This window comes from Lactuca saligna, chromosome 8 (assembly GCF_052625555.1).
Source record: "Lactuca saligna cultivar CGN05327 chromosome 8, ASM5262555v1, whole genome shotgun sequence".
In the NCBI taxonomy this organism is placed as follows: domain Eukaryota; kingdom Viridiplantae; phylum Streptophyta; class Magnoliopsida; order Asterales; family Asteraceae; genus Lactuca; species Lactuca saligna.
Window position 1 is genome coordinate 13,755,258 of NC_136424.1, and position 13,069 is coordinate 13,768,326.

The window sequence follows — 13,069 nt, forward strand, 5'->3', positions numbered from 1 at the left end:
TGAAGTATGATTTCCATTGGAACATCATCTTCATTTAGGAAAGCTAGTTTCAAGAGATTTGGGAAGATCATAAATGTCTAAACCAGACATGTTTTGGGAGATATTCAAGATAGTTGATCTTAAAGTCCTTAATATGACACCCAATATGAAATATTAAGGCTAGGACCCAACAGACTATTTTATAACTTAGAAGAGGTATGCCGTAATCCAAGCTATAAAACAATTTGAAGGTAGGTGAATGATGATTCACCAATTTCCACCAAGATAAACGAAATGTATTATTAGGTTTTAATTGGTTTTGAAACTCCTAGATCTTTTTGAGATTCATTGAACTGTTTAATGACATGTTTCAATCTCGAGTGTGCCCTTCAGGTTTTGTGACTGGGATGCCGAGGATCACAAAACAAGGTGTGAAGTAACCATGCAAATTACTTGGTACCCTTAATAAATTACCCCTCAATCGATGTGCCGGTTAACCACACACGCTCCATCGATACTATGATAAACATTGAGTCACCCTTTACCTACCTTGTTAAGTCCAAGTTAGTGTGCCGGTTAACCACACACGCTCCACTAACGACTTAGACAAAATGTAAAGTGTAATTTCGTGGATTAGCACCTTATTCACATTTTCCTAAGTAACTAAGATTGGGAATTATTAAGAGTTTAGTTACTTAGTATTTATCATTAATACTTTTAATGAAGGGAGAATTATAGTCCTGTCAAACCAGTTCGGCTAACGACCCTCCACCAGTCAAGCAAGCGGTGGGTGAGAGTGGACACCCATTAAGTTGTCATTTTATAGGCAACAACCTTATACCCACCTTATAGACCGGCTTCGTGAATGAGGCGTGCTAGCGGTAAGACTAACTTTACTCTTATACATATATATATTATTAACTTATAATATTATAAAGTATAAGGGTTGAATTTTAACTTTTAAAATTCTAAGGGCTAACTTGGAATTAAAGTATTCATATGAGAAAACTTTACAAATTCCAAAACTTGAGGGCAAGTTTTGAAACTTTTCAAAACTAATTAATTCCATAACTTATGTGTTTAAAGTAGTTTTAATCCAAAAACTCTTCAAGTTCCATAACTTATGGAAGACTTTAAACTAATAAAATAATTAATTTTTTCCTTTATTTTTTTTTTATAACTTATGGAATTAATTAAGGTTACATTATTTTTTTTATTTTTTTTTATTTAATGAAGAGACTCTTGGTCCTCCATAACTTGAGGACAACTTATGGAGTCATAACTCCAATTAATTAGAAATAGACTCTTCATTTTTTTGTAACCTTTGCCAATTTTATGAGTTTTATGAGTCTTTAATGTGACTCTTCAGGTAACTTGAGGACAAGTTACACAAACACATTTTATACTCAACTCTTAGATTAAAATGGATTGAAAACAACTATTTCAATTAACTTTTCTATTAATCTAAGCAACTCATAAGAACAAGATAATTCAAATCAAAATTTTCATGTAATTAGTCTAACCTTTAAACTAATACAAAACATGAATCTATTGACAATTATCTTTGAAAATGGATTAGCATGAACATTACCACATTAAAAAAAACAAGTTTATAAGTTCAAAACAACTTAGGGTAATGTTCCTAGTCCATTTCTAGCCAAAAACCTCGAAAATATGATGTATAGGGTCCAACTCGTCGAGTGCATGAACAAAACTCGGCGAGTTGGATGCATTTTGCCTTGGACTCGTCGAGTCCCTTCATGGACTCGGCGAGTCTGCTGGGCTGACAGCATCAAAACTCGATTTTTCAGCTCCATTTGCAAGTATAACAAGAAAACAAGCCTAGGCTCTGATACCACTGTTGGGTTATGAGCATTCTAACACTCCTAAGTGTACATGCAACCATAAATACCTTGGATCTATGTTTTCTCTATTATACATGCAAATATGAACATCCAAGGTATTAGCCTAATCTAGCATACAAAACTATCAATATAACAAGATAGAATACATACCTCTTTGATGTAGAATGTCTTCATGAAGCTTGAGTGCCTAGTGCCCCAAGTGTGACACCTCAAATGGTTCACAATCATCAAAACACTTAGAATAACTTAGAGAGAATTCTACACTTCATGAAATCGGCTAGCCCTTTCTTACTCTCACTAGTGGCCGATTTTTCCTCAAGAATAAGATGCTTATATAGTTATACAATTAGGGTAAACCCTAATTGTCATGACTTTCCATTTCCTTGGATCCATGGGTTCAAATACACCATGGAGCATCCATGGAGCATCATATGGGTTTTGGCCCAACTAGATAATCCATGGAGCATTAGCCCACTATACAAGTATGGATGATTTATACAATCAACCCATATATTTAATTAGTCTTCTTTTGATCACTCAATTAATGCTAGATTAATTCTTGATCAATACTAATTAAATAATCTCATTATTCTTATTATTAATATACTAGAACTTATAATATATTAATAACCATAAATGTCTTATTTCTCTCATTTAGTCTATCCAAGTGCATGATGGTATGCAACCCAAATGGACCATGCCGGGTCGGGTCAAGTCTTACCAATTATAGTTATGGACTTAGACATTAATCCAACAACTTGTTCTATAATCAAGGCCCAACCCAAAATGCATAAAAAAGCCCAATATGGCAACCTAAGCCCAATATGGCCCACCTTCTTGATTGGGACTAAAAATTCGCATGAGACTAATACCAAGAATATCATCATCATAACCATAGCCCATAAACAGAAGCCCAGCAGCCCAACAAGGCCCAGATCTTCAAAAAGCCCAAAATACAAACTGAGGAGTACGCCCCGCTTATTCGCTCTCGAAGCATACTGTACAGGTCCATAATGCACAAACTCAACATTACGTTGAGCGTACTCTTAAGTACACCCCACATACTCCTCCAACCACCTTTTCACTCCAATAAGCCCTTAACCAGTTAAGACAAAGTGCCAAACTCTCATATCTGATTCTATAAGACTACTTATCACGTAAAGTTGGTAACTTTATGTGTTGGCATGGCAAAAAGGGACTCAAAAGCTCAATAAGGACTTAAAAAAGGTCTTGATGTTTGCATGAACCTTTATACACCATAAAGCTTGCATTTTTATAAACCTTGGGACTGAATGAAGCTAAGATTTAACACTCATTGCTTATGGAGTAGATCAAAACCCATCTTTATCACAAAAGACTCCAAAATGCACAAAATAATCCATAAACTAGAACTAACATATAAGATCATCACGATAAAAGCTTTATACCTTCAAAATGTAGATCAAGATGCAACAACCCTGGATCTAAAAGCTTCAAGCAATCCCACATTTCTCCAAGAAGTTACTCATTCTTCTATGAACACGAAAAAGCATGAAATACCATCAAAATCTCAAAAACCACTCAAATGGGGGGTTAGGGTTTCAATTATAGGGTTTAGAGGGATGGAGGCTGAAGATATTATGGTTAGGTGATGAGATAAGGAGCTTGAATAGGGTCCAAGACCCTAAAATAGGTCTGGGTATAACTGGAGTACTTCGCGACCAAATTGCTTAGTACGCCCAACGTACACCATAGTACACCCCGTGTATTGCCTTAGCACTAGTACACCATGTGTACATATGTGTACGCCCACGTACTTGCTTTAACCCTAACACTATGAATCTTCTGAAGGCAATAACTTCTTCGTTGTAAGTTCGATTCCGACGATCCTTATATCCACGGAGAGGTAATGAGAATCTCTACGCTTCTATTAACTCATACTTGCCTTAAAACTCACCGATCAAAAATCCAAATTGCCATAAAAGCCCGAACAGACACTTTACCGAAATACTTATTGGCTCCAACACACAAACCAAACTCCCGAACCATCCAAATTACATTACCCACAACAGATGGGTCTAAATTTATTTTCCTCAAAGGCCCTAAGACCGATGATACTCGGTCTTTGGGTCACCATCACGTATTAGGAAACTATTCGGAACAAGACGTTACATATACCATATGAATTGTATCTTTATTCCTCACTCAAATCATAATTTCTTCCATAATTCAAAATGTAATTTCTTTATTACAGTCAACAAGTACCAAATATCGTAAAAACCTAACATTGAAACGAAATTTTACGTGGAAAATCCACCCGTTTAAGGTGGAGATGTGACATTGACGAAGAGAAGCAAAACAAACTCATTTCCATCAATAGCCCTTTTGAGTATTATCATTGTTGAGTTCAAGAACTATTTGTTGGGCCTTAGTCAACACCTCCACCTCAGATAACAGTTTTTGGGTGGTAGGTTTTGCATTCATCTTCTTCTTTTTCTTGGTCTAATGCAATAAGTTCATGAATGTCATTAGATTATTCACTAGCAGACACACTAATCAAGAAATTGAGTGAAAGAACAAGAACTATTGTGAGATATACGAATATAAAATGGGTTTTTGTTGTCAAAGCCTAACCAAACGATGTCAATGTTGATTTCTTATTGTTATTGCAACTACACATCTTTATTTGGGTTGACCATAACAAATCTATAAAACTTGTAACCGGTGAAGAGTTCTGTTTTTGATCTGGAGTCTCCGACAAAAAAAAGTGTCATAACCTTATCTTCTCTGGTAGATGGAGGCGATTGATAGAACGACGACGTCACCTTTTTGTTTTCACTATTGCGTAGCTTCGAATTATTTTGTTATCGTTAACCTTAACATACTATCTCTTACCTCTTCCACACTTAACGTACCTATCATTGTTCTCTGTCGTGGGACCACATAAACCTGACCCAACATCGACTGATACTTTAACATTATCCCCACCACCTTCGACACGTCGTACATCCCACCACCTCCTGCATGCCTTGCAATAAAACAACCATCCAAACCGTTCATTTTTCGGTCAAAATTACAACAAACCAACACCTTATTCGAGGAGTATTTTTAGAATTTGTTTTAACACGACGGACGTTTGTTGGAGGATAGACTAGGCGAACATATGTAAAGAAACGGATGGGCCAAGTGTGATGACAAATATTGGACGATGAAAGAGAAGTGATTAGTGGAAACTAAAACGTTGCATGCGGACCTTCATGTCAGTGGAGGGTGTTTAGATGAGAGCCAATCGGGTGAGGAGATGTGAATAGTAGAATTCATGGTTTGAAAGGCACGTAGGGTATTAAGCTAAAGGAGATGGACATGCCAATAAAAAACAAATTGTCATATGTATAGTAAACTGGTTGTATTAGGTTAGATAACCATATGAACATGTCAAAAACTATTGGGAATAAGACTTGTTAAGGTAATTAACTTTTCGGGTTGTTCACATATAGGTAACTATCTTTTTTTTGTACACATCTAAGTAACAAACTTTTTTGAACTGTTCACATATGACCATTATGACCTGCTGTAGCAGGTTACATCCAGCTACAGCAGGTCATAATGGTTATATGTTAACAGTTTCATCAAGTTCGTTACCTACATGTGTACAAAGAAAAATAGTTACCTAAATATGAACAAAACCAAAAGTAAGAGTAAATTACATGAATGGTCCCTATGGTTTGGGGGAATTTGTGCATTTGGTCCCTAACTTATTTTTTTTAACTCGGATGGTCCCTAGTGTTTATTTTTGCTGCGCACTTAGTCCCTGTCTTAGCTAAAAAGACTATTATTCCCTTATTAATTAATTTTTTTAATTAATTTTCTTATTTATGTTTTTTTAATATGTTTAAAAAAATTAATAGACCCCACATATCTATATCTCCTCATTGTAAACCTGAAACCACATTTGAGAAATTTAATTTGGGTCCCACCGGTCACCATCCCATCTTGCATCCTCTTCAACCTCTATTTTCTTTCAATATTTAGTGACATGGAAGTCTTCACCATCCTTTTTTTTTGGTCCTTCAACTCTGACGAACAAACACCATAACCCACTATCTATTCACTTTATTGGGTTGTGGTGTTGGTTCGCTGGAGTTGAAGGACCGAAAAAGAATAAATGGTGAAGACTTCGTTGTCATTAAAGATGAAAAAGAAATAGAAGTTGAAGATGATGAAAGATGGGATGGTGAGGAGATACAAATATGTGAGGTCTATTAGTTTTTTTAAACATATAAAAAAATACATAAATAAAAAATATTAATTAAAAGAATTAAATTAATAAGGACACACTAGTTTTTTTTAGGTAAGACATGGACCAAACGCAACAAAACAAAACAGTAGGGACCATCCGAATTAAAAAAATAAGTTAGGGACCAAACGCATAAATTCCCCCAAACCACAGGGACCATTCGTGTAATTTACTATTACTTTTGGTTTTGTTCATATTTAGGTAACTATTTTTCTTTTGTATACATCTAGGTAACAACTTGTTGAAAGTGTTCACATGTAACCATTATGATCTACTGTAGTCGGATGTAACCTGCTACAGCAGGTCATAATGGTCATATGTGAACAGTTTCAAAAGGTTTGTTACCTACATGTGTACAAAAAAAAGATAGTTACGTACATGCGAACAAACCGAAAAGTTAATTACCTTAATTAGTCTTATTCCCAAAACTATTTTGTTCCCTCATAAAACACGAAAAATAATTAAAAGACTGAATAACAAACATGAAAAACATCATAAAACTAATGTTTCATTTTTCTAGAAATAAAGTTACACACAAAGAATGCAAATTACCCAAACCACAGTGACCATTCGTGTAATTTACCCTTTATATTTTATCATTAAATCTTTGATTGTGTTCTATAGGTTACCATTCGTGTAATTTACCCTTTATATTTTATCATTAAATTTTTGATTGTATTCTATAGGTTAGTAAACATTTTTCTGTTTTTCTCTACAACATTATAGTGCATTTCAACCGAGTATTGTTGCTAATATCGGATGCCACATTTGTCACAATATTAACGTTAAGTCGACCTAAATGTACCGTTTGTACTATTGACTGTCATAGTGGACAGTTTACTTTGTTTACTTTATTGAAATATTTTCAAATTATGTAATAAGAATTAAAAACATTAATAACCTACTAAATACAATTAAAAAAATAAACAACCTAATGAATTATTATTGGTTGTTAATGTTATAACAATAAACAAATCAAAAGCTTGTTGCAATTTTAATAAACTTTGAATTTTAAAAATCCCATTAAGCGGAAAAGGACGCCGTTTGTGTTTTGACGACAACTTCTGGCGGGATTACAAGTTTTTCCCGCCAAAACCCCATTATCTTCTACCCCTCTTCTTCACTCGGCATAGCTTCTGTACACCTCCATCTCTCTCTCTCTCTCTCTCTCTCTCGCAAGAATCAACATCAGTTTCTCTCACAGACGAGAAAATGTTGGAACTAAGGTTGGTTCAGGGCAGTCTTTTGAAGAAAGTGATGGAATCCATAAAGGATCTGGTGAACGACGCCAACTTTGACTGTTCGGCGACGGGATTCTCACTGCAGGCCATGGATTCAAGCCATGTAGCGCTTGTCTCACTCCTACTCAGATCCGAGGGTTTCGAGCACTACCGATGTGATCGTAACCTCTCAATGGGAATGAATCTCGGTAACATGGCAAAAATGCTCAAATGCGCCGGCAATGACGACATTGTCACCGTCAAGGCTGACGACGGCGGCGATTGCGTCACCTTCATGTTTGAAAGCCCTAGTAATACTTCTGTTCTCTAGTTTCTACCTTTCATTAATGTGAATTTAGGGTTTTTTGAAGGCGATTTTAGATTTTTTTGAATTTAACAAAGATCTGCATCAATAATGCGCTTTTAGGGTTTTTTAAATGCTTTTTGTTGAATTTACAGGAGACTATTAGTTATATGTGCATATCAAAATTAAATATAGGATTGTCGTTTGGTATTTCGGTCGTTACATCTAATTGATAAATCTATTACAGTTATATGCTACATTTTTATGATGATTCCCCGCTCATCCTCTGTTTCTTTTTTAAATTTGCTACTTGTATGTGCTTATGATACTGAATTAATCGATTGAAATGTTTCAGATCAAGATAAGATTGCTGATTTTGAGATGAAGCTGATGGATATCGATAGTGAACATCTTGGAATACCAGAAGCAGAATATGAAGCCATTGTCCGAATGCCATCTGCAGAGTTTGCAAGAATCTGCAAAGATCTTAGCACCATAGGAGACACTGGTATTCTTTTTTTTTTTTCATTATGGTTAAAACACTCCACTTCTATTTACTTTTCAAAATCTAGTGCTAATTCATGATCAATTTGGTGTTTGTAGTTGTGATATCTGTCACCAAAGAAGGCGTAAAATTTTCCACCAGAGGTGACATTGGGACTGCAAACATCGTCTTAAGACAAAATACTTCTGTTGACAAGGTATGTAGACTAACTACATACCTTTTTGAAAACAAATGATATGAAATTTTACTTACTTTTTTTGTGTAAAACTTATGCAGCCAGAAGAAGCAACTATAATCGAAATGGAGACACCAGTTTCCTTAACATTTGCTTTAAGGTACATGAACTCCTTCACAAAGGCGACTCCATTAGCAAGCCAAGTGACAGTGAGTTTGTCTTCTGAGCTGCCAGTAGTGGTGGAATACAAAATTGCAGAAATGGGTTATCTGAGATTCTATTTGGCTCCAAAGATCGAAGAAGATGAGGAGATGGGTGGTGGTCATCAGGCTGAGCCCAAGAAACAACCAGAGAAGAAGCCAAAGACTGAGCCTAAATCAAATGGAGAAGGGGCTCCTAAACGACGTGTCTTGAAGGTCGATCTTGATGAAGAAGAAGAAGAGGAAACTAAACCACAGGTTGTGAAGAATTCTGGAAGTGAGAATGGTGTTAATGGTGATTATGTTGAAGTTTTGGATGTTAAGGCTGGAACTGGTGTTATTGAGCCAAAAACAGAGGTTGAAGTAATGGATGTTGAGTAGGTTAGTGATGAAAAGTCTTATGAAGTTAAGTTGTTGGGGTTAATTTTGTTTATGCAATATGAAAGTATGTATGTAAACCCTTGAGTAGTGTTTTCAAGTAGAAACGAGAGCATTGGTGTCTTGTTTTAACATTAACTAAATCATTTTATCCAAAAGGGTTAATGCCACTAAATAGCTACTCACATTGACTAATTAAGTTCATAGTCCTAATTTTGGCTTCATAAACCTGTCATTAAGTCTTTCATAAAGTGGTTGAATGGGTAAAGATATTTGTCTAGATAAAGAACTGTGTAACTTATAATATTTTTAAGACTAAATAAACTGCTATATAACATGTTTGTTTATTTTTTAAACCAAACAAACAGTCTGAGTAAAACTAAATTACTGTATTACTCTTAAAAGTCAAAGAAATATTATTCAAGATATTCTTCTTTTTTTTTCAGTTTTAACTTGAAAGAAGCTGTGAGGAAAAATAAGTAAAGATAATTAGATATAGTGTCTTAATATAATTAAAGCTGTGTTATTTGTGGCTGAATCCATTAAGTTGTTCTTTTTAGATTAAGTCAAAAAGTTTAATAACTATTGAGTCCCAAAATTACAATAACCGACTAAATGCTATTAATCGACATTAACCCTATTAAAAATGTAAGAAGTCGGACAATGAAAGGATAAATGGGCATAGCCTTGAATAAATAATCTATAAGAAGTTTGAATATAACATAATTCATAGCAAAATAATTCTACAATTCTTATACTATGAACCCTAAACACAGATGTAACTAATGGCTTACTTTTGATTTTTCATGTTGCTGTTACACATATGCAGCTTCAATGTCCCCAAGCTCAAGGTTTTTTTATGAGCATAAAATATATATATATAAAAAATATGAATTTAGAGGGCAAGATCAGCAGCAACAAGCAACAGCACATAAAGCCTAACCTGCTTCAAGTTGTCCATGGTGAGCTTGTAATCTTTAACTAATTAAGTTATAAATAATAATTATGGGTCTCATTTATTGCTACGCTTCTTGGCTTCACTATAAAGAATAACTCCAATCACTGTCAATGTGTATCCAGCCATCCCAGTCACAGACACCGGATTTCTAAAAATTAGTATCGAAACAACCACTGCAACTGCCCCCTTTGCGTTTCCCAAAACCTAAAATATCAAACCCTAATTTGTTACAAACAAGATCATGTTTTTCTTTGAAGCTAGAGATTGAATAGATACTACAGACATACCTGAAGTGTAAGAGCGCTGGTGTGTTTTGTGACCAAAAAGTTTGTCAAATTCACGAAGTATGCAAGCGCAGAGTTGAAAAGCAATAGCCAAACAATCCCAAAATCTTGTCTTGCAAGTGCTATTGTTATACCCACGACATTCCTTTCCATGTATAATGTTGCAGGAAGCAGGAATACGACAGCAATAGGAGCCATGTATAGAAGGAGATTCATGGAGTTCAACTTCTCCCTGAAGTAAAATATGACATGTAATGTTAATTGAATAGATGATGGAAATCTATCGTGAATCTCGAATGATTTCATACCCTTCAGAAGAAAGCAAGATCCCTTGAACAACTGTTTTTAATGCTCTTGCAGCAGTAGCACCAATGCACATTATAAACCCAAACAGATGAAAACTAGGCTCGCCCTAAAACCAGATTAGGAATAATTAGAAAAAGGAAACATAAACTGGAAGCTAATATCTGAAAGAAGCATACCCCACTAGCGATAATAACACCAGTTACAACAGGAATGAGGGTGATATAAGTAAGCCAAGCCTCCTTCTTCAAAGTCATGAGATACGCGAACACGGCAGTGAAAAACGGCGTCGTAGCACCAATCGCTTGATTAAACGATACAGGTAAATACCTAAGCGAAATGTTGCCACTTACAACGGATCCACAGAAGATTAAGCTCAGAGCAGAGATCTTAAAGAACTGAACACGAGATCGGATAGTCTGCATAGGAACCATCTTTAGCCATGCGATAGCGATGTAGCTTAGCAAAGCACAAGCTGTCATATGACACATAGTGAGGAAGATCGGGTACTTGAACCCGTAATTGCTAAGCAAATATTTGTTGAGCAATAAAACCCCAATGTTGGATGAGTACCACGACGTTACAAGCCCAATCGTGAAGAACCGGGTGGGAGACGGGCTCTTTATTGCCGACATTTCTTAACAAAATCGAAACTGGACCAATTTTTTTCAATCTGATTGATGATAATTGATTCTTCTCCCTCTGCTTCTACAATTAGAACAAGAACTGCATTGGATCTGAGGGAGATCTAAGAAGCATTACGGAATCTGGACAGAGGATGAACTGAATCGAAACAAAACCGCGTGTTTACCAGATTGAAGATAGAGAAGAAGAGAGGTGACGCTCGCGTTCTGAGGAGGACCACCGGCGATCGACACTCGACGATCGACGACCGGCGACTAGTTAGTCTGTCTCCTTGCACAGGGAAGAGAGAAGGGGTTTGGGAGGAGGCAATTTATATACGAGTGTAATAAGAGCTAACTTATATTTATAGTGCACTAAAGTGTAAATATTAATTCTTCTCCGGCGAATTTACATAACAAGTACTTTAATAATTACGAAATTTCATCTAAAATCCCACATGTAATAACTTTTATTTAAGTAGTTTCTAGATAATGAAAAAGTTCAGTCTTGACAACTTCATATTCTAGAACTCTTTCTCTAAACAGGCAAATCTAATGTTAAAGACGAGCCATTTAAAGGATGTTATAAAAAATGAAAGTACTACTAGTACAAAGTTTTGGCAAATTGATGGTGTAGATTTATGTATACTAGATAACTAGATATCATTTTAATGTCATAATAGAAATATATGTGATTCTTCATGTACTTGATCATCGAATATTTATTAGCATGACACAACAACTAAATACAAACATAGAAGAGTGGAAACAAGGGATAGCATCACAAAAAGTTAATAGCCTTTTGTACCTTATAGATATATACATTTGTATGTTTATATAAAATATAAAATATAGTTAAATGGTTAATTACTCACCTATAATTTGATTATATATACATTTGTAACGACCCAAAAATAAGGGTTAAAATTTCATTTTTAATATAACCCAACCATAGATAATATTTATTCCAAACATTCCAAAACATTATTAATTAAAACATTTATCAGAGTTCATATCAAAATAATTCGTTGCGGAAAACATGGGTGTGTGCAATGCGATCAAGCTGAACCATTCCTTTCCAAACCCATGATACCTAAAACCATAAACAAAACTGTAAGCACGAAGCTTAGTAAGTTCCCCAAAGCACACTCCACATAATCCACATAATCACATAATCCATATCAGCTATAATTGCTACATAAACCATAACAATCACATAAGCATGCATATACACATATGAAGATGCCATGGAAACCCTCCAAGGTCTTATTCACATACTCACATAAATCATATCAACTACACAAGCCATGCATATAAACATATAGAGAAGCCATGGAAACCCTCCAAGGTCTTACACCGGGTGCCACTAGAACCCACACGTGGTCTTAGCCCACTGCCATGGGAACCCCCACATGGTCTTATATACAACTGCCTCAAGAACCCCCCGGGTCTTCCATACAAATATCATATCAACATAACACATAATCAATTAACAGTACACATATACAAACCCTATACACCATACATACAACATATAAAGGTGCCATGGAAACCCTCCATGGTCTTACACCGGATGCCATGGGAACCCCTATATGGTTTTAGCCTGGAATGCCATGGGAACCCCAACATGATCTTATATCCAACAGCCTCCACCCCCCGAGGTCTTCCATGCAAGCAACACAGAGTCAACTAGCACAATCATCAAAATAACACCCAATCAGTAATTGGGTTCCTTGCATAACCACAACTCCATACTTGGGGTAAAAGACTACTTTACCCCTAACTTAGCTTTATTTAGTCCAAGGCCCAATCCAAAGGCCCAAAAGTCAAACCATGGACCAAAGCCCAACATATGGCCCAATTTTCCAAATTAGGCCCAAACCTTTACATAATCTTATTCAAAGGCCCAACCATTTAGTCTAGTCCATCATTTGGCATTTCTTGGGCCCAACCCCTCATATAGGCCTTACCCTAAAGCCCATCCAATTATTCTAGTCCA

General features: G+C 35.7%; 2 protein-coding genes across 2 annotated transcripts; one reads left to right on the forward strand and one right to left on the reverse strand.

The window, feature by feature from the left end:
- The first annotated feature begins 7,235 nt into the window (after positions 1-7,235).
- Positions 7,236-9,077, forward strand: LOC145012885 (DNA sliding clamp PCNA-like). The gene is made up of 4 exons (XM_078971682.1): positions 7,236-7,651; positions 8,000-8,152; positions 8,248-8,345; positions 8,426-9,077. Exons 1-4 carry the CDS (start codon positions 7,333-7,335, stop codon positions 8,903-8,905), a joined length of 1,050 nt encoding a protein of 349 aa, XP_078827808.1. The 5' UTR covers positions 7,236-7,332; the 3' UTR covers positions 8,906-9,077.
- A 489-nt stretch (positions 9,078-9,566) lies between these two features.
- Positions 9,567-11,400, reverse strand: LOC145008786 (Nucleotide-sugar transporter family protein). The gene is made up of 4 exons (XM_078967397.1): positions 10,627-11,400; positions 10,453-10,556; positions 10,148-10,376; positions 9,567-10,064 (listed from the first exon to the last, which is right to left on the reverse strand). Exons 1-4 carry the CDS (start codon positions 11,080-11,082, stop codon positions 9,915-9,917), a joined length of 939 nt encoding a protein of 312 aa, XP_078823523.1. The 5' UTR covers positions 11,083-11,400; the 3' UTR covers positions 9,567-9,914.
- Between the last annotated feature and the right edge of the window lie 1,669 nt (positions 11,401-13,069).

Bases quoted from the DNA above. Each gene is read 5' to 3' on its own strand.
- LOC145012885 (XM_078971682.1), top strand. From the start codon at position 7,333: ATGTTGGAACTAAGGTTGGTTCAGGGCAGTCTTTTGAAGAAAGTGATG. The intron at 8,153-8,247 runs GTATTCTTTTTT...TGGTGTTTGTAG, and splicing joins TAGCACCATAGGAGACACTG to TTGTGATATCTGTCACCAAA. The intron at 8,346-8,425 runs GTATGTAGACTA...AAACTTATGCAG, and splicing joins AAAATACTTCTGTTGACAAG to CCAGAAGAAGCAACTATAAT.
- LOC145008786 (XM_078967397.1), bottom strand. From the start codon at position 11,082: ATGTCGGCAATAAAGAGCCCGTCTCCCACCCGGTTCTTCACGATTGGG. The intron at 10,557-10,626 runs GTATGCTTCTTT...ATCTGGTTTTAG, and splicing joins GTGTTATTATCGCTAGTGGG to GGCGAGCCTAGTTTTCATCT. The intron at 10,377-10,452 runs GTATGAAATCAT...ATTTTACTTCAG, and splicing joins ATCTTGCTTTCTTCTGAAGG to GGAGAAGTTGAACTCCATGA.